This window comes from Notothenia rossii (genome assembly GCF_949606895.1).
Source record: "Notothenia rossii genome assembly, chromosome: 12".
Taxonomy (NCBI): Eukaryota; Metazoa; Chordata; class Actinopteri; order Perciformes; family Nototheniidae; genus Notothenia; species Notothenia rossii.
In genome coordinates, this window is record NC_136911.1 from 10,209,661 (window position 1) to 10,232,012 (window position 22,352).

Consider the following 22,352-nt stretch of genomic DNA (forward strand, 5'->3'; position numbering starts at 1 on the left):
AAAATCCCACTCCAGCCCACAGTGAAATACCATCTTTATTAGCCACATTTTAGCATCATATCTTTCAATAGATGACTTATTGTGTGGACTCACGGAAAGTCTGGTGGCTCAAAGATGGTCTTGATGACTCCAGCATATATGGAGAGGATGGAGAGAATGACGCAGGCCAGGAAGACCAGAGCGAGCTTGTTGACATATTTCACCCCTACAAAGACGACCAATGACATCAGAGCTAGGCAGCACGTGCCGTAAACACGCATGTTATTCAGCAGGGCATTCACCTCGTCCTCCTTTTTCTCAGCCACAAAGATGGCTGCTTGAGGCACAATGTAGGTCTGAAGGCGAAAAAAGAAGGGGAACAATTGTTTACACTCTAAGTTTTCTCCTTTCACCTGAGTAAGAGTCGTAGGTGGAGAATATACAGTGACTTGGAGATAACATTAGAGGATATCCGCATAGTGTTTACTCACTAAAAGAATCTCTATAGTACCAAGGATGTACATGGAGCCAGCAAATGTTGTGCCCAGGTAGAAGCAGAGACCTACAGCTCCACCAAACTCTGGGCCAAGAGATCTGGAAATCATATAGTAGGATCCTCCAGCTGGGGGAAAAAGAAGGAAAATGGTTTTATGAGAACAGGAAAAATTGATGTTATGGGTTTTCCAATACATCCATGGATTGACGTTAACAAGGACAATTGGTTTTTGATCAAGCTCTGGCACCTAAACAAAATTCTATGTGATATTTGCAATTAATAACTTTATTAAACTATATTCCTAGCCAGCAACCAATCAAAAGGAAACACTCTAACTGCCTATCAGGCAATTATATTTCACTTCATGTTATCATTATAATTAACAAAAAACATAAAAAGGGAATGCTGAAATAAACCAAAATGTCTTGTTTAAATGTGTGTACGTTTGAGTACCATAGCGTCTTACCTGGCACAACACCATTAGTAGCAATTGCACTCATGGATATGGCTGTCAGCATTGTCTGTGGAGAGTAAACAGTAAAGAACAACAACATCAGAACACATCCCTGAAATCTAAAGACCTTACACACACAATAATACTTTGCAATGTATTTTTAAAGCTAGTAGTTGCTTATAGATCATTTTCAATGTTTTATTGTAGCAATGGAGTTTGTGATGTTGTTAATACCCTATGACTTTCAATACAAACCTCCTTGATTTGTTTTCCACGCCGACCTAATAGTTCTTTTGAACTCCATGAAGTTTCTGGATTTTCCCAACAATAGGATACTTTGAGGGTTTCATCTAGCATTTAGCCTGTTAAAGTGCTTCTTAGGGGATTATAGTGTAAAACTTTTAGATTGGCAATGGATACGGGCTTTTCCATGAAATCATTCCAGACCTTGTGACGGACGATATCTAAAATCAGCCTGTTACCTAACCTACTTCCGGATGAGAGAAAGGACAGAGCAGAGAGAAGGGCAGGGAAGGCAAGATAACAGGGTATATGTAGGAATCCTGAAGTCAAATGTAATACCTTTTAAGACCTTTTTTAAGACCCTTTCCATACATTTTAAGACCTCATCGCAACTTTGAGTTCTAACCGGTTACATTGGCAACACACTTTACCTCACATTTACTATATTGATTGTAAGATAGCAAAACTAAACACAGTGCAGAAAGACTACTGAAGCCTCCTTTCCACATGAACTTCAACCTCTCTGTGAAGGTCAGGTTTAATGCAATATGCTGCTTTGTTGCTTCTGTACTCTGTGCTCTTTCATTCCAGTAAAACTCCTCAGAAACCATTAGAAACCAGTATTTGAACAATAAACAAAACAATTGACAAAACTTTGAACTATGAAATATGTTAAACTTTGGTGAGCTTCAGCGGGGTAATGCCCTATAGGAGCTCCCTCACACATATCTAGGGGTTAAATTGGGCTGGGGCTGTCCGGGGCTAAGCCCTGGCACATAGGACGATGCTCTGACGTCATCACCCTCACACATTTGTCATATGTTTACAAAAAAGGATATATATGTTAAGACTTTTCTCGTTCTTAATATAGACTATATTTAGGGTCTATATGTGTTGACTTTACTTTAAAATAGCAGATCTCTGTGACCGGATATAGTTTGGCTTAGACCCCGGCCCCACAAGGACGCATACGGTAAAACGCATACGCAAGCGCAAAAAAGTATTCCGCTCACACGCATTCGATTCATTAACGTGTCCGTTCACACTAGACCGCTGGAAATGCTGGAAACGATGTAGTACAAATGTCGGGCCTGTAAGTGGCGCTGCTGCCGCCCGAAATACACCAAAAGCAGCGAAGAAGACCCCGGAGCATGGTTGCCATGGTTGCCCTTCTGTTTATTCTCCGCGGTGGACGGCGTGTTCTCCTGCTGTATCTCTCAGGTAGTCCAACAGCAGATAAAAAACACCCACCTCTCCACCTCTTCCAAGGAACGAGGGGACCGTGCGGCAGTTTCCGTCCAAAAAAAATTCCGCCGGTCAACATGTCCGTTAAAGTTTAAATCTTCCGTACAAAATTAGAAAAGTGCCGGTCAGAGGTCTTCTTTGTTATTTATTGAGCTTTAAAACAAATTGATAACGACTCTGTTCTCTGTATAATAATTTAAGAATATTTAATAAACGGTGACTGCCTCTCTTTTCCTCCCCCTCTTCTGACAGCCAAGCGGCAGCAGGAGACGTGGGGAGAGGGAGGCGGGCTATTTCATCGTTATCAGAAAATGATCATATAGGGCTTACACACGGAGCCGTTGGACCCCCAGAGCATTGCGTATGCCGGTCTATCCACCTTGGGACCCGTTACCGTAGTCGTTTAGTTCCCCCCCCCACCCCCCACAGAGCGGAGCAAGGCAACGAAACTTAAAATAATAAGCAGCATTTTACGGCGCGCTATGCATGGGGCCGCCTTGGGGGGTTTCCCGACATGTCGTTTCAGTAAATTAAAGGGTGTTTCATGTTGTCGTTGCTGTGAACCTTCTTAATACCTTGGAAAATGCCGTTTAATACTTTTGAATAGCCTTAATTTTCGCTAAATTGATTTATCAACTTGTAATACTTTTTAAGACCCCGCAGACACCCTGGATAAGAGGCAAAAGAAAAGAAAAGAGGAAGCCGTGTTGAGCCCTGAAGTGTGAAAGACAGAAGGAGAGGGGAACGTGTGAAGCTGAGAATATAGGGCAGGGGCTTGAAGATGAAAGAGAGGAGAGACAAGGACAGGACCGAGATAAACCTTGTGCTAGGCGTCAGGTTTAAAAAACTGGAGGAAAGCCAATTAGCTCACCACTTCATCTCCCACTTCCACTGAAACTCTCACTTGTCTTGACCAGAATTGGGTGTAACAAAAGTAATATTATTATTTGTCGGTAACGGAGTAATGTAACGCGTCACTTTTATAATTCAGTAATCACACAACAGTTACTAACATGGCCCGACACGTGTTCCTTCGTTACTTTTATAAAATCAGTAATCACACTACAGTTAGCCTACTAACATACAGAATCACTAGATTCTCCCTTTGACAGACAAGAGGGATTTCCGCCGCAGGTTTATATTTACGTAACACTTGCGCGTCCACATGCAGTGCATAAACATGGCTGAGTCAACAGCGATAACTTTCAAGGGGTGGAGGTATGACCATTATTTTGAGTTCGTCCGAAGAAAGGACAGGAATGCGACGGTGAGGTGCAGGCTGTGTCCAGGCCAGAAGCTTGTATCCACTGCTGCAAACACAACGTAAACCTCAACAAGCACCTGCAAAGACAACATGCTAACGTGAAGCTAATAGTTAAGGAGGAGTTCCGAATCCAGAGTGAGGATGTCGAGTAAAGTAACGAGTAACACTGTAGGTGCGCCGCATTTGCGCTTCAGATGAGGCTCCCTCCGCAAAATGAAGCATCCTCCGCAGTCTGCGTGATCTGGCTGTAGGCAGGGGCGGCCCTGCGAGTAAAGTAACGAGTAAAGTAACGAGTAAAGTAACGAGTGAAGTAACGAGTAAACTAATGAGTAAAGCAATGAGTTAAGTAACGCGTTAGAGTAAATTAATATATTACTTTTTTTTTTTAAGTAATAAGTAATACATTACTTTTTTTGAGTAACGACCACATCTCTTGACTGGTCAAACAGATCAAAGGGGATGGAGTCCCTAATGCATTACTGTTTAAATATGATCATATCATTCCCATTAGTCATGTCCACTACTGGATTTAACAGGAATTTGTGGAATTTAAGGGCCTCATAGAAGAAATTCAAGCAGAGCTAACCCGACCCAAACAAGGTCCAACCACTGCATACATCAAAAATCATTGTAGTCAATTTATCACAAAGAGTATAAGGCACCAAATCACCCATCACCAAACTGCTTTATTAATGTGGCTTTTGTGTCACTCAGGCCCACATTAAGAAGAAGGCAACATTTACAGCATCAAACTGCTTACCGTTTCTGACCACAACATCATTATGTGAAGATCTGTGTATTTCCATTTGTGCTTTCTAACAGCCCGTCTTATTCTAAGACTTCTGTATGACTCAATAATATTGCAATTAAGATAAATATCCCACTACCAAAATCCAAAATGGTATTTAGTCTTATACCGCATTGTAAAAATGTATGTATAAAAGAAATAAATGCAACTAATAGTAAAGTAACTGCAATAATTTGAAGATGTAATTCAACTAGTCTCCTACAAATTGTGAACAATACAGTCCCTACAGACCAGTCACACATTTACTTTGCCAATACTTCGCCCAGAAAAATAGCAGCACTGATTGAGAGTCCGTTCTGATTTTGATCATGGCGTCAAGAATCCAAAACAAAATTCCTAGCCCTTGTTAATTCAATATTTGCAGAGCCTGCTCTCTTAAGAGCCATTCTGAAACACTGAGCATCTTTGTTTTGAACTTCAAAACAAGTATGTGTCTCTTTATTTGAAGTTCTACAGGCCGAATAACACAAATTGCAATTGCTTTCATAGAAAAGTAGGAAGGATTTTAAAACTGTTTTGCGGTGCTAAGAGTAAATCTTACCTAGTCTAATTTGATCAAATAAACTGTGGATTCAATTTTGAAGACACATTTCTGGTGTTGGGTGGAGAGCCCACAAAACATGACCTATAAACAGGTAGCTGATGTGCAGCCATCAGTGCGAAGTCAGATGTGGTTTAAGCAGAGATAATGAACATTAATCTGTTGGACTAAGCTCGGCTGTCTTATTATGTAACCGCAGCGGAGGGTAAACCCTCTGATGCACTTTAGCTAGATTGTAATAAATGAAATGGTGTCCCCATTCAGACAGTTTTCACAGCAACAAAAAAGCTGGAATTACAGACACAGTGCATTTGATTACATTTACAGTAGGTCATTCTTAAAATAATAAAAAAACAATAACTGTCTGGAATTCATGGTTTTGATTTCTTCCTTCAGGCAATACAAATCATTTCAGGTTAGATTCTTTCCTTTAGCATATCTGACGTTTGGTCAACAACCATTAAACTGACATATTTTCTCAAATGCTGTGTGTTGCTGTGTGGGTGTGCATGTCCCCATGTTTCTGACACTTTGCATAAGAAAGGATTACACGTCAAGCTGCCAGGTACCATTAGCAGCTAGGAGTATATCGGAAACTGAGAGCCACAGAGGCTAAATGTAGGAGGGATCAGTAACCACTAAGTCAACTCGCCTGTCAATCTTTACTGCTGTCGATTCAACATTTGCACCCGTGTGCCATTAGAAGTCGAAGCAGCATGTGTCACTGAAACACTTAAGCACTTCCACACATATTGACTGTGCTAATGTGCTAATGTTAAAGAGAGATCTGTGTGTGTGTACCTTAAGTGCGCTCTTACATAACTTTGCTTGTCCTTACTCTAATGGCTTAAACACTTAAACCTTGATTGGACAAATAGTTTCTACGTCAAGAGTCTGAGTCAGACTGTACTTATCTATCTGGAAAAAAACACTGATCAGTAGAGTGTCCTTAATTTCCATTTGAAAAGTTACCATGGTATATAACGTACAGTGGAAAGCCATGTAGGTCATGATGGTTGTGACTTACACAAGAGCAGCACAGGACGACACTAGCTAGCGACTCCAAGATGCCGGATGTGCCCACAATCCATGTGAGTCGGAGGAACAGGATGACCCCCAGAATATTCTGGAGGCAGGGGAGGTAGACCCCCATGAAGGTCCCCATCTGAGGGCTCTGGATGGGAAAAATAGAAGAGCAAAAAAGATATTGAAGTGTAAGAAAAATGCTTAGATATAAGAGTGTGTGGTGATCGGGGGGTGAGGAACTTGAGGTTAGAATTACAGCATTGTTGACGAGAGATAAGTCAGAAAAAATGACAGAAATAGCTGTTTTTAGCCACTAAAATCTCCTGCTTTTCCTGTTTAATATCACATTAAACTGAATATCTTTTGGTTATGACCTGACAAAACAATGTCTAAAAAGATATTTCCTTGTGGACTATGAGAAACTAATAAGGACATTTTTCAGGAAATGTTTAATATTTTATAGAACAAACGATGAATCAATTCACATAAAGAATAATTGGCAAATTAATCAATAATGAAATAATTGGAAGTTTTAGCTATATTGTTTGCAACTTTCAGCAGCAAAAACTAATACAAGAGAAAATCAGAGCGGTGAAGAAGACAAAGAAGGATTAAGGGAGGAATAAAGTCATACCTAAAGGGGAAGTGAAACGGGAACAAAAAGTTGTGTTCACACGTCATAGATAGTGAGTCATTCAGTTATTGACACTTTTATCAGTTAACAAAAGTCTGTTCTCAAAGTTGCACCAAAAGCAACAAAGCATGAAAAACCAGGTTAAAAGGAAAAACACAATCACTTAAGTCGATAACTGGTTCTGACACTGCATCTAATCTACATACATACATAGAGACAGTAGTAAAGATTCAGTTTTATTTTCCCATGCATAAAAATTCACAAGCTATTGTTTTAGGCAAAAGGTCTTTGATTGCCGTGAATGTAACAGGAGTTTCTCATCCAAAGCAAACGCTTCCACAGTAAGAAATATGAAGATGTTCTCCATAACATGTCGGATGAATATGAGCTGACATCTGATTTAGACTAATATCTCAGTGACACAGGCATGCTTTATAAGAAACACTCTATACTGTGCAGTAACCAGGGAGAACATTGTAAAAAATCCTTCATTACTTCCACCCCAAAAGTAAGCATTCCTTTGCGAAAGAAAAGGTTTCGCAACAGCATGACAACAGGAATATATTACATTTTTCAAATCAAGGAACTTGACAATTAGCTACCTTTTGAGCCATCTATCTCCAAATGTTCAGCACCAGTCCCACTTGTCCAGACAAAGAGGAGCGACAATGGTGTCAGCTTAATTCTATAGCAAGATGTTAGCCAATGGGAGGTTCTATTTCCAAGCAGGGGACAAGATGGAGCAACTGGCCTGGGACTGAAGCTGTGGTTAAACAAGCCTCTGTGTGCCTCATGGCAGCACTGTGGCTACTTTTCATTTTGCTTAAAAAATAAATAAATAAATGGCATGAGCATTCAATGCTGCTTGAGGAGCTCCTTGGTCTGACTCATAAATATTAAGCCAGAGCTTCTGGAATGCGGGCGGTATTTTATATATTTTTTAAATATCTACTTTACTGCTGCTTTCTGACTCAACCAACAGGGTCAACAGGTCATATTGCGTGAACAAAAAGAATACTGTGCTATTTAATAGAAGCCTTCTAAATGAGACTATGTTGCCTCAAAGGAAGCTTGCTGCTTCATAACTATAGATTCAATTGGTCACTGGTAATACAGTGCTAAAAGTGAACATGAAGCGATACAAACTTACTGAATGAATTTGTACTAACTCTCTTTCAATATTTTATAGAAACCTTTATTATATACTTGCATATAGTATACATTAAACTATAAATGTGTCCAAATCTACAATGGTTAGACACTGAGAGTCAAAGTACTGACTGAGTATAGGATGAGCACATATTCAAATGCTATAAAGAAGAAAACAAATTGACCAAGTTTGCATAATCCCAGATGGATTTAAGAATAAAACAAACAACAGGATTTCATCGGTCAAAGACCCTGTTACGTAATGATGGTTCAGCAGATTCAAAAAGAGAAAAAGCTCATATCCAACTATACAGAACCTAACTGCAATCTGCTTGATAGAAACAGGGTATAACACGAGGCTCTCTGCTGTACCTTAACAGCTTTCTTTTTGGGCCCCTCGTCATCGTCAGCCTCCTCGTGCTCCTGGGCCCCCTGGGTGAGGTTGGTGTAGTTCGCCAGTTTATTGAGGAGAGATGACACCATGGGGTTGCTCTCCATTTCCTCCTGCAATAGAGAACATGTTTTTTTAATATGATGAACAGCAGGAACACAAACTAAGCACTTCATAATAATAATAATAATAATACAACATACACGAAAAACAAGCATTTAAGCATTAATCACGTACTAATACAGGATATATACTGTATTAAACGTGGTATATATTGTAGTAAAATAGGCACATTTTGACTAACTTCTTATGTTTGTATAAATATTTGTATTCTTTTTTATTTTATACAGGACATTTATTTTAACTTTATTTTGCATTACTCATTCTGAATTCAACTTCCTCTTTTGTATAAATATATATATTTTTCTTTTATTTGATCCATTCTAAAATGGAGCAAATGTCACAAAAACCGAACTTCCCCCAGGATAATCGAAGTATTCTTATTCTGATAATTCTTTCAAATAATTAAATAATTAAACGCCCATGCTCCATGACAACTTATACAATGATTTGTTTGTTAAAAATGTCTTTTGAACTTTTTACTTTGGATTCGATTGGTTTATTGCCATAGGTTTAAAAGGACAACAACTGCAATATCGATTTAACGGTTCGGAGCATGTTGGAATAGCACAGCTGGATCAGCTTCATGTGGAGCGGGGAAACAGAAGCTGCAGTGCCTAGTTGATTCTTTACCAGGGCCAGTAACCACAGACTGTCAACGTTTGCCAAATGTCAGAGCAAAGCACCTGGAAAGAGTATAAATGCATGTTCTTAAAGGAATGCGCCTTTAAAGCAAATAAAGTCTTTGATTCACTAATTGCTGAGCTAAGAAATGATTGGTACTTTCAACTCCTGCTGTATTTATATAGTTCATCACAGCTTACCCTGATGTTTCAGCATACTGTGCATTAATGAACAGTTTGAGCTTCAAAGGTACACTCTTATTCAAAATACAGAAATAGTTGTGGCAGTGAATGTTAATGAAAAAGGGAAGTATTTGTATTGTCTATCCCACAGTTTGGGTTTGTCCTTCTCGGCCTATAACTTCTTGCTAGAACAAATCACACTGCCACATTTCGAGTTAAACAAGTAGTACAAGGACGATATCAAGCTGATGAAGAAGGGGTTACCTCAAAAAGAGCCATGTTGGTGCCATCGTAGCTGTTTCCTTTGTCAATGTCTGTGTTGTTGATAAAGGGACTGTTCTCTTTTGGGACGCCATCACCTGTGAAAACACAACATAATTATTACTTTACAATACATTTAGTTTAACATTTCATATGACCAGATCAAAATATGAGTGCTCCGTCAGCCATATATGCGTAATATGCTTCCTCAAAGGGCAAATGGTCTTGGTGTATCAGCTCAGTCTATATTTGGTGTACAAATGACAAGTTTTGCACCTAATAAACATTTTCTTATGCTTAATATATTACGTTAAATGTGTACTATCCAATATATGTACATATATTATTTATTAATGATCTAATTTAGTAGAATGATACATAATAAAGTCATTTGTTTACGTCCACATTAGAAGAAGAACGTGCATCTGATCTGGAAAGGTTAAATAAAATGTAGTGTTTTAATGTGGTTCTGTTTACAACATCCTTAGTTTTTCATAATCAACAAGCAAAAAACTATTAGTTATCAAAATAATTATTATAGTTCAAAAGCATTTTAATAATTTAGTCCTAATCTTAAAAAATGTAAATGGCCTCTTACTTATTGTAACGGAGCTAAAAACACACAAATACTGAAAGCACTTAAAATGTAGTGCAAGATTCTGAATGCCATGAACGTGAAGTCAATTAATCAATAAAAACATTACTTAATAGAAATGTTAAAACATTATAAGAGAAGTGATCAATATGTCAAAATACATATTGCGGTTATAGCAGGCGATGTGTTGGATGTACGTCAGATAAGTTATCTCAAACACAGATCATTACAGAGCATACTGACAAAAAGAATGCACATAAGACGAGAAATGAAAGATAATTTCCTTTCAGTTGTGAAAGATGAGGTTTATTTGTGATGTCATGAAGTATTGTTCTCTTTCGGAAACTGGAAACACCACATGAAACGATAAAGAGTATTTTATATATTTACTTTGGAGATGCAACTTTGTTTGAAAAATAAATTGACTTTAGATCTGACATTGGCTGCATTGTCCTATTACCCTTTCTTTCAAGGATTTACACTCAAATACTCATTAGGAAAAGCATGGATAATATGCTTTAAACAGAATACATGTGGATCTCATTTTGACCTCCAACACTTTAAGCTAATGTTTTATGTATCAACAAAAGTTCACGTAGGCCTTATACTGCAAATTTTAAGAAGTACACACCCTCTTCTCTGCATCTTCACTTCACAAACCACAACGGAAGTCATACAGAGAGAACATTCTAGCACCAAACTGTGAAACCAAGGTGCGCCTTTGCTGCTGAAGCCGGCAACCGACACACTGAGCAAATGTTTAGAATGAATGAACAGCTTAGAGTGTAGGGGCTACACGCTGCAGTCAAGTCCAAGAACAAACAGAGAGGGATTTTATTTCCAGACAAATGTGTAAGCTAAAGATTATCTCTGTGTGCGTGTGCGCTTCACTCAGAGAGAAAAGCTCCTCTTATAATCATGTAGCATTGAAAGCACAAATGCATTCACACAATTTGATGTTTTAAGGGAGGAAATATTTGTTGACATAATATATCCTCCACGCTGCTGTCTGGTGGATATAAGCTATGATTCTGAGGAAGGAGTGGGAAAAAGTGTCAGCAGTAGAAGGAGAGTTAATACTTCTGACACAAACAGACATAGATTGTTCAATCAGCTCCATAAATAATGGTCAAATTCCAATAAGACCATCAATATGTTAAAAATAAAACAGGAATTAGAGAACAGAGAAAAGGAATCTCCTCAATGTATTTCATAAAGGATCACCTACAAAGAAGTAACACAAGGACAATGGAGCCACATTGTCTAGCCCTTGAAATGACTGTCAGCCTTATTCAGGTTAAACGAAGCTTTGCAAGCCCCGTCTGATTACAAGCGGCACAATACGGGAGTCATTTACTCAGGCAGGTTACCTTGGTGTCCGAATGTCACTACAGTTCTGAATTAATACACAAGGCTAAGTCATTTTGATGAATCATATGTTAGGCCTCCTGCAAGCTTTTTTTGTTTAACCACTTTAGTCCAGTTAGGAGGCCTCCTTTGGTCAGATAACAGAAAATACTTGACGTATACATTTGGCTAAAAAAATGAATCATCTTTTGTGTACATAGCTGTAAACTGTGACGGATCCACACAAAACCATGAAAATAGACATGGTGTCACCAATGGGACTTGTATACTGAATCTCATCTTACCACTTGTGTTATTTTACCTGCTGTTATGTCTCTTATGAACTTAATAAAATGAACCAGTTTGGGACATACTTATTGGTTTCAATTGAACACAATACTGTAATATCCCTATAGGGAGTTATCAGATCATGCAGTGTAGCAAGTTTCAAAGGTATATCTACAACCTACAGGGAGGTCACTATAATAATAGCTCACTATTCTGTTACACAGACTCATGAGTAGTCCCCCGCAACTGTGATATAATATTAGAGTGATACAGCAGATACAATGCCACAAAGTACAGTAAGGTCACAATGTAAGTAACTATTCACTAAACACGGACTCCATTCAAGTTGTCTTTAGATGGCTATAGAGTGACATAACAGCAGATAAAATGCCACAAAGAGTACAGAACCTAATGATTATCTGTATATCCGTATGCAAAGTGTTCAAATGCTTTCACACGGTTGTGTGAATCCGAGAGCACAGTTAATGGTAGGGTAGGTAAGAGTGGAGAAACCAGCTCGAGTACGCTAGAATTTGAAAGTACGCAGCCGAAAATAATCTGCCCCTTCCTCCAACAAACACAAACGCGCACATGACCAATGTGTACACGAGATGGAAGGCTGACAGGCAGGTAGGCCATCCAGTTATTTTAGCGGGGACGGCTAAAATGATTGGTCGTGCTTTTTACAGCGCCACGGCTTCCACAGATGACATTTTTGTATGTATTTATTGTCAAAGCATTTCATGTATTCATTGCTATCGGGATGTTAAGAGCATTCCATGGAATATAACAAAAAGTGTTTCTGAAGTGAATTACCTACCCTACCTTTAACAAATCCTTTTGCACGTATTATGAATCCATTCACATGGATTTACACATCAAGTTCTGTCGACCATGTGACCCCAGAGGGGCTACGTAACCAAGATCATTTCTATTTTCTTACTATTGACAGAAACGTTACTTAATACTTCTAAGCTGCAAATGATTTGTTCCATTATTGCTGAATCAGTCAACTATTTTTAAGAATATTCCATAACATAACAGGAGAAAAAAACGTTATAAAAGCAAGCGCTGTTCAACCCATTGAGTTATTGAATTTGTTTTGTTAGATAAACGGTTTGAAGGCCAATGAACAACATAAACAACATAACATCGCACCGAAAATTATTACGTCTATTAGATATTAGTACGTAATTATAATAAGAAATAAATAGATATGATATAATAAATATATAAATAATATAATAGATAATTAATTAATAATATAATAAATAATATAATAATAATAATAATAATATAATAAATAAATAATATAATAGATAATTAATTAGTAATTATATAATATATATATGATATATTATATTATATAACTAATTAGTATTTAATTATTATATATTATATTATATAATTAATTAGTAATTATATAACGATTATGTAACAACATAAAAATGCTGTTTTTATGTAACAACATAAAAAGAGCTAATTTAAATTGGAGCATCTGAACTGTGAGACAGTATGGGTTTTACCTGAAAAATAAATATAAAACTTGTACAGATACATTTTTTGACAGTTATCAATTGCCCCTTCCGGCAAATTTGTGTTAATAGGAAATTAAGTCAATAAATAGCTGAACCATCTCCACTCTAGTATGCACTGCCGTCTTCATGTCCTACTTTTAATGGATCAACTCCTGGTGCCCTACTCACAGCATGTGACGCACAAAAGCAATCCATTTAGCCGTAAATCTTTTCCAAAAATGAAGCGGGGTATAGCTGTCTATTTAAAAGAGAAATGTAAGGGGAAAGAAGAGGAGGCTGCTGGAGAAGGAGACACAAGGAGATCCTTACACTGAGCTCAATGATGATGAATGCCCAGGTAGGGAGAGACAAGTAAAGAATACAAGTACTACTTCAGAACTAGGGTATGCAAATTAAAATAACTATTCAATACCATTTTGTAAGAAAAAAAAGGTTGTGATAAACTGAGAAAGTGAGTTTCCAGTAGGAAATGTATTCTGGACCCATGTGACTTTGTCTCAATTATACAGAAAATATCTGATGTGCCGCAAGTCATTCATTTAAAGAATGAAATGCTCAATGGGTCAGTCAATGGTTTATTTTTTAGCTACCTGTTCCCTACACTTAAATACTGATGTGCCTGAAAAGAGTACAAGATATATTCATAACCATATACAAATATTTTTGATCATTTTCGAGCCCCTTATTTAATTGGAGGTCCATTTTTGAGCACAGCTCTGTGCAGAATCGTCATTCATCGCTGGGTGGGTGACCTGTGGCCGCGCTTGGGATTTCGTGGGTAACTTTGACTGCTTTATCCAGCTGCGGGGGAATGCGGGGGAATAAGAGGCTTGCAGCGGGGCTTAGCCCGGTGGTAATCACAGAGAAAGTCACTTTGTCCTTGTTCTGTGTAGCTCTTTAAAACGCAGTCTGAGTGAGATAGCGCAACATATTAGGTGAAGGCACAATGCTTCAATAAGCTGGGATAACGGGGAATTATTTTTAAATAATGACCATTGTCTTGCAACCGAGGGGGAATCTACCTGTCAGCAAGCCCGCCTTAACCTGCCATCAGGCCCTGGGGCTGATAGTTTTTGTAGGCCCCCTATTTAAACAACAAATCAAAGTCATTTATAGCCTCGGCAGGCTCTGTGATCGCACTTCTCCACTCTGCTCTACACGCGCCTGGTCCTCTCCTCCATATGAGTGACGTATCGGGCCTCCCTCATGTATTTGTCCGGTTGCCGTTGGCTCCCCTCCACGTAGCAAGTCCTCGTCGTCCTCTCCATCTCCTCCAACAGATAATGTCCCTCCTGTCTGTTTTTCCTCTCCCGCTACTCCATCGCTATCAGAACCAGACGGCCTACTTGTCTCCGAGGCCCCGCGGCCGGCACCGCTACCGCTCAGTACAGAACTCATCTGTCCTTCCTCCTCATCCTGGCCTACAGGTTTAAAATAACCTGTAAGCGTCGGCATTTTTTGTAATAGCTGCTTGTCTCGAAACTCCTTTTCCCTCAACAATTTCCTTTTCCGAGCGCCACTCAAACTTTTTCTTCACTCAATCACTCGCAATTTGAATAAGTCACATGTGAAACATATTCTCATTCTGACATGTGTGTGTGTTTGTGTATATTTGCGTTTGTGTGTATTGTGTTTGTTTCCCGGGGAAAACCCTCACGAGAAACATCGGCTGTTGTTATGCCTGCTGTGACGTCAAGTTACTCCGTTCTCCGCTTGTAATTATGCCGTTACAAGCTTCAAAGTTGTATTTATCATCTGAATTTGCCGAAACAAGTTTAATATTCTGAAAGCCAAGACTTTGTTTTTTTAAAATCAGATGAAAACAAACTGTAACGGACCTTGCTGTGTTATCTATCATTACTCTACATCTTACAATAATAATTTCAGTGGAGGGAGGGGGGCGGCGCTGTGGAACAGCAGAGTGGCGAGGGAGAGCTGTTGTCTTCCCTTTACAAGATTCAAAAATGTATTTATCGTGTGATTTTGGAAATGAAAGTTTCCTATTCTGAAAGCCAAGAATTTGTTTATTTAAAAAAAAAAAAAAACACCCGAAATAAAAAAAAAAGAATTTTTATTTTTATTTTTTAATTTTTTAATTGGCTCATGATAGGCCCCCGATCTCCGTAGGCCCCTGGGCTTCAGCCCAGGTCAGCCCGTGCATTAAGGCGGCCCTGCCTGTCAGTCATCCCTAAGCTTGGTAGGGTGCTACACACCACAGGTTAATCATTGTCTTACATGATACTAGTTAAATCCTCTTTAAGGCCAGGCAGCGGGCTAAAACTGGCAATACTCTTTCCAAATCAGGAAACAGGGTACTGCTTTTAGAATGGGCCGACGTCCGATGTGGTTTAGACGCCAATCAGGAAGTGAACATAATAGGTCATGGTTGTATTACATCCTCTACAATATAGTTAGTACTATTTTAGAGAGATTGTATGCTAAAGTGTGTGCTTTGAAAAACAATGCCACCGACTTAAAGGTCCCCTATTATACTGTTTTTCATCAATATATTATAGGTCTCAGATACAGTGGAGCAACAAAGTATTTAGTCAGCCACCAATTGTGCAAGTTCTCCCACTTAAAAAGATGAGAGAGGCCTGTCATTTTCATCCGAGGTATACCTCAGCTATGAGAGACAAAATGAGAAAAAAAAAAATCCAGAAAATCACATTGTCTGATTTTTAAAGACTTTATTTGCAAATTATGGTGGAAAATAAGTATTTGGTCAATAACAAAAGTTCATCTCAATACTTTGTTATATACCCTTTGTTGGCAATGACAGAGGTCAAACGTTTTCTGTAAGTCTTCACAAGGTTTTCACACACTGTTGCTGGTATTTTGGCCCATTCCTCCATGCAGATCTCCTCTAGAGCAGTGATGTTTTGGGGCTGTTGCTGGGCAACACTGACTTTCAACTCCCTCCAAAGTTTTTCTATGGGGTTGAGATCTGGACACTGGCTAGGCCACTCCAGGACCTTGAAATGTTTCTTACGAAGCCACTCCTTCGTTACCCGGGCGGTGTGTTTGGGATCATTGTCATGCTGAAAGACCCAGCCACGTTTCATCTTCAATGCCCTTGCTGATGGAAGGAGGTTGTCACTCAAAATCTCAGGATACATGGCCCCATTCATTCTTTCCTTTACACGGATCAGTCGTCCTGGTCCCTTTGCAGAAAAACAGCCCCAAAGCATGATTTTTCCACCCCCATGTTTCACAGTAGGTATGGTGTTCTTTGGATGCAACTCAGCATTCTTTCTCCTCCAAACACGTCTAGTTGAGTTTTTACCAAAAAGTTCTATTTTGGTTTCATCTGACCATATGACATTCTCCCAATCCTCTTTTGGATCATCTAAATGCTCTCTAGCAAAGTTCAGACGGGCCTGGACATGTACTGGCTTAAGCAGGGGGACACGTCTGGCACTGCAGGATTTGAGTCCCTGGCGGCGTAGTGTGTTACTGATGGTAGCCTTTGTTACTTTGGTCCCAGCTCTCTGCAGGTCATTGACTAGGTCCCCCCGGGTGGTTCTGGGATTTTTGCTCACCGTCGATCATTTTGACCCCACGGCGTGTGATCTTGCGTGAAGCCCCAGATCGAGGGAGATTATCAGTGGTCTTGTATGTCTTCCATTTTCTAATAATTGCTCCCACAGTTGATTTCTTCACACCAAGCTGCTTACCTATTGCAGATTCAGTCTTCTCAGCCTGGTGCAGGTCTACAATTTTGTAGGTTGTGGACAGGTGTCTTTTATACTCATAACGAGTTCAAACAGGTGCCATTAATACAGTTAACAAGTGGAGGACAGAGGAGGCTCTTAAAGAAGAAGTTACAGGTCTGTGAGAGCCAGAAATCTTGTTTATTTGTAGGTGACCAAATACTTATTTTACACCATAATTTGCAAATAAATTCTTTAAAAATCAGACAATGTGATTTTCTGGATTATTTTTTTTCTCATTTTGTCTCTCATAGTTGAGGTATACCTAGGATGAAAATTACAGGCCTCTCTCATCTTTTTAAGTGGGAGAACTTGCACAATTGGTGGCTGACTAAATACTTTTTTGCCCCACTGTATATACAAAACATGTCTCTGAAGTGTTTGGCTCCAAATACCAAACAGATCGTGCATTGTGGCATCCCATAAACCCCTCTGTTTCAGCCCTGTTTCAAAAGTGCTGATTCTGGTATTATTTAGCTAAGTTAGCTGACTGCTAGCTTTCTGTGTATTGTATTGAAGTGCTCTCAATTCATGTTAGCAGACTCACACAAACCCAATATGTCATTTAGACATCAACGAACATTTAAGCAACACATCAACTCTGTGACAATGTGGATGAAGACACCATTCTTTTTTAGCATAATAGTCAATGGTGATGCAATCCCAGAAACACCTGATGTTTGTGGCAAAAAAGTGTGTCCTCATTACTACCATTATCTCATTAATGGGATAGTCTCATCTGAGTCATTCAATTCTTCAATGAGCTCAAATTGAACTTGCGTGTCACCATTCCAAAATAGGAAAATGGACGAGCTGCCAAATTATTGTAGATGCCAAATAATAAAATCCCTGCCTTAATTGTTGAATATGTACAAAAGAAAAGTCACAGGGATACTTGGGGGATGGTATGGAAGAAGACGATGAAGTACAAATGTCTTACATATATCTGACAGTCCGTCTATAATTGTTGGTGTGTGAATATCAACCTGCGTGTGAATGTGTTATTTTGCCTCTGTGTGCTGTCAAACAGTCCTGGGGGACGTGGTCCAGATTCCTACAGTAATACAGTAGCAAGGGTCTGGCCCAGTTAACAGATGTTAGCCTCTGTGCACATTACACATGTTGCCATTCTTCTTGGAATAATCCTCTATTCATCCTGGAAATTGATGATGATGCTAAATGGAACGTATAAATCTTGGAATTATCTTATAGGGCAACAGAAAGGCGCAGGAGGACTGACCTTCTATAAGCAACCTTTTTATGCCTGGTTGGATATGGTTGCAGCATCACGATATAAATCTGAACGATAAGTAGTATGGTTGAGGTATCCCTACATTTGGGATGGAAATTGGGGGAGAAAGGGTTCAAATGATGTTGAGCTAAAACTGTTTCCCCAACCATGTCCAGCTCTGCCCCTCAGAGGAAACCAGAGCAGTTATGATGACTGATCGGGTTCCTACTGTAAAGATGTCAGCCTGCATTGCACAAAGTCCTAACATCAGTTTTTCTCGTGTCAGTTCAGGAATGCTGCAATTGCACTGCAGTGATGTAAATGTTGTCTAATTTGCACCTGGTCTACAGGAAAGAATGAGAGAACCATCGAAAGCCGCACGACCTCTGTGTAAAAAACTGATAATGGATGCAAATGATTTCCAATCTTTATATCCCAGCAATGTCTACAGCTAAAATGATCGTCATCGCATTGAGCTTATCCTGTCATATTTACAGTATATATCAGAGCACTATGATATGGAATCCAGTTCTGATCAAAGCACATATTATGAAGTGGAACTGCACTGCAGTAGACTCCCAATGTTAAGGTTAAATCACTACAAACTACACTGAAGCAGTGGACGTATATAGTTTTTTTTTTTAGTGGACAGGGTTGGATAGAGCTGAAGAGCTCAGTGTGTGCAAAGTCACCTATTTAAAACTATAAAACACATCTGCCCTGAAACAGAGTAATCTCTTCCTGCTGGGTAGACCGAAAGATGTTTGTGCTGTATTTAACAGTAAAAGAGTGCATACTAACTGAACTCTTTTATTGTGTATGCCTTGTTCTCAACACTTTCCCCTTTGTATTTTGTATGTATATAAGCATAATGAAGTTCAAGCACTTAACACCCCTAACACCTTTATCACCACTGTGGTCAGTAATGGTAAATCAATTAACGATAAAGGATATTACATTTTGCATAAATCAATTTTTAAGTGTTCAGTGTCATTCCTCGACAAGGTCTGATAAAGGTCTGATAAACCACTACATACACCTCGTTATTGTTATAAGCATCACTACAACCGTTAGCTTTGAATGCTAATGAACACTGTCTCATCATATTGAGCCTATTAGCTGGCTGTTATAATACGTGCGAAAAAAGGGCGAAGGAAAAGTGTGAAACCTTTTGCGTAGTTGTTGATAAATGAATGCAGGTGTTTTTAATGGTGAGAGCTCTGCATGTGTGTGTGGTTTTTTGTGTCACACTTTTGCAGGTGGTGAGCAGAGTCTCCCTGCGCTATAGCGCATTAGGTGACCCCTAAAAATGTGACATTGCAAAAGGTTATGCAGTATGTAAATGGTAACAATGCAAACTGACACGGGTGAAAAACCCCCTCTCTTGCTAAAACAGAAATATCTGCTTTTCTTCTAAAACCGAAAGCGATGGCAAATTGAGATGAAGCAAAAAATATGACAACTATGCAAACTGCCAGGAACAGATCAGTTCAACTGGGCACTTTAGACACATTGCAAAGGAGGTTATAGCACAATGACGTGACAATGACAATTGTTTGCTTGCTTAACGTATTCTAATTAATGAAAAAACTATCAGCAAAGCCAAAGTTATTCTATGAGCATTGTTGGGTAATGAATAAACTATTTTGAGGTGTGTTATAATAACATTTTAGTAGGAAGTGATAATCTTGTTAAATAAGCCAAGCGACTGGTTTTAAGGACCCTACTGTTGTTTTTCTCAAATTACTACAGATATTAAGCATACATTTGACATCATTTGCAGCTAATCATTTTACAAACCATTTTAGACTGATTTCAAACCTATTAGGGACGCAGCTTTTTTCAATTAATTCCAGCAGACAATGTTGATCAACTGGCCTATACTTAGTTTAATTGTAATTAGTTACACATTTGCAAGCATCAGAATATTCTTTTGGGTCAAAGTCATGGCATCATTGTAGGGTAAAGTGAAAACAATTTCATAAGGGTTTAAACTCCTGACCCAAAACTGCTTAACTGTTGTCTCGACATCCAACATCTGCCATGGATGTTACATAAGGGAGTGGGATTCCCTGCCTCTGCCCCAGTGCACTGCAGTTACAGTACGTTTTTTTTTAGTTAGGATAGATGTCAGTCCTTTTTTTAAGGGAAAAATTGAATGTCACATTTGTAACCTTCCTTCTTGCATTTGAATTTCCTCCGTTTTTCTCTGTGCTTTTTGTTTGTGATCGCATCCTTGGCTAAAAGGAGCTATGCAAAATATTGGGCTGAAGTCAGACTTCATCAGCACTCTGCCTACGGATTGGTACCGATTCACCGGCCAGGGACAGGTACGTGAAGGTTGGCTAACGGTTAGGCTCAGCCTCTCTGGTCACTGTGATATTAAATGACCATGCACCCTATTTATAAACACTAAGCTGCACACTGTGACGACACTATAAGCTGCCTAACACTGCCGGAGTTAGGCCCTGGCTCATTGTACCAAAAAAAAGGAAAAAGAGGGAATGCATTAGAAGGCACTTGAAGTCCAGACAGTGCATGTACAACATCAGTTGGTTATATCGAAAGGAAACTGATGAAACATTAAAGAGCCTGTGACACAAGTTTCCCCCATCATCCAAACCCATCAATTTGATTAAATATTGTCCCCTTGAAAACCGTTACTGAACTGATTTTGGATATTTGTACTTTGATAACCATTAATCTGCCCTTCAATGTTGACCATTTCCTGGATCTTCTCAGGGATTCTTCAAGTCCCGCCAAATTATGTGTGACGTCATTGCGGGCACAGCGCTCCAGCTGCACCTTTCAGGATCCCAGCATCTGCATGTAAACGCACGATGGGGCACACAGCAGCAAGCTCAGACAGCGATGACAGTTTAATTTTGAACGTGTGTGAGAGCTCATATGAGGCTGAAGGATCGGTTTATGTTGTATATGTTAGAAGTTTAGAAATTAGGTGCGTCAATATGGGCGATCATACGGTCATGTAGCCAGTGGTGGACTGGGACTAAAAATCATCCCGGGACTCTCGACCGGCCCACTTCGGTACCGCTAGTAAATTGTCAACGGGGGGAGTGGGGGATGTGCTAATGACTTATCCGACCGGCCCACTTCGGTACCGGCCCATCGGGATTTTTCCCGATGGCCAGTCCACCATGCACTGCACCCAGCCCAGCCCACGTAAACTGTCAAGGGGGGGAGCCTTGCTGCGGGGAAACGGTGGACCTAGTGTCCCGATCGGAGTGGGAATAATAATAATAATAATAATCTGTGCATTTTATCCATTAATTTCCCTAACATTGTGGTAAAAAAACACACGTTTAATCCATGTTGGTGTACTACAACTACAAAAAGCATCGGTTTGTTTTCTCATCAGGAAATGCAGACCGGCTCAAACAAACGATTTTTAAATCATCCTCCTCATGATTATTTAATGTATCATATGTTCGCCGAATTGACATGAAAGCACTAATAAATGTAGTTTCATCCACTTGAATTTACAACTACAAAAATAATCGATTTGTTTTTATATCACATCCTACGGGAGGAAATTCAGGAGCTCTCACTACCGATTTTTAATCCTAATTTAATCATCATCTTCACCACGATCATTTACGTTATGTTCGCCGAATTGACATGAAAGCACTGACAAATATGAATATAGTGTAGTCAACTTCATTAAAACGTTATTAACGTGCCTAAACTCAGTAATTCACCATTTCTACGCATGACAACACACTTTGTCCGTGTTTGGCTCTCTCGCCGCACAGTGAAGCGTTCCCGCATTGACGTCACTTCCTGCTTCCCCCAAAACTTCAAAATGAGTCGAAGGAATTTCGCCGCGATGTTCGAAATTATTGATATTTATCGGAACGGTATCGCACCTTCTTTTTTAAACTGACGGTTCGAGATAACTAGTAGCCCAATATTTCATTGCACAACAGTTGTTGGGAGGCTGTCACAGGCTCTTTAACATTGAGCTCTAAGCAGTAGAAACATTTTTGAAAATGTACTCCATTGTGTTAAATGTACATTTAGTGTAAAAGCACAGTTTTTATGATACATTTCTCAACTTGAATTTTGAGAGTGTGTGCCATGCCTGGCCCATACTGTACATACAGGAGCATGGTTCATTCAAATATCATTCCATTGACTTCGTGAGCCCCTAACGACAAAAGCCATGCAAAGCCACTTGCAGTTTATACTTTTAGTCACATAAA

General features: G+C 39.3%; 1 protein-coding gene across 7 annotated transcripts in view; it reads right to left on the minus strand.

The window, feature by feature from the left end:
- Nucleotides 1-22,352, minus strand: part of slc12a7b (solute carrier family 12 member 7b) — an 80,742-nt gene that overhangs the window by 23,799 nt on the left and 34,591 nt on the right. For all 7 annotated transcript variants that reach the window (XM_079661771.1, XM_079661770.1, XM_079661774.1 and 4 more), the window contains exons 2-7: nucleotides 9,421-9,515; nucleotides 8,212-8,343; nucleotides 6,058-6,204; nucleotides 942-996; nucleotides 471-601; nucleotides 94-335 (exon numbers count right to left, since the gene is read on the minus strand). In XM_079661771.1, coding sequence (XP_079517897.1) covers nucleotides 94-335; nucleotides 471-601; nucleotides 942-996; nucleotides 6,058-6,204; nucleotides 8,212-8,343; nucleotides 9,421-9,515 — 802 coding nt within the window. The remainder of the gene's footprint in view (nucleotides 1-93; nucleotides 336-470; nucleotides 602-941; nucleotides 997-6,057; nucleotides 6,205-8,211; nucleotides 8,344-9,420; nucleotides 9,516-22,352) is intronic.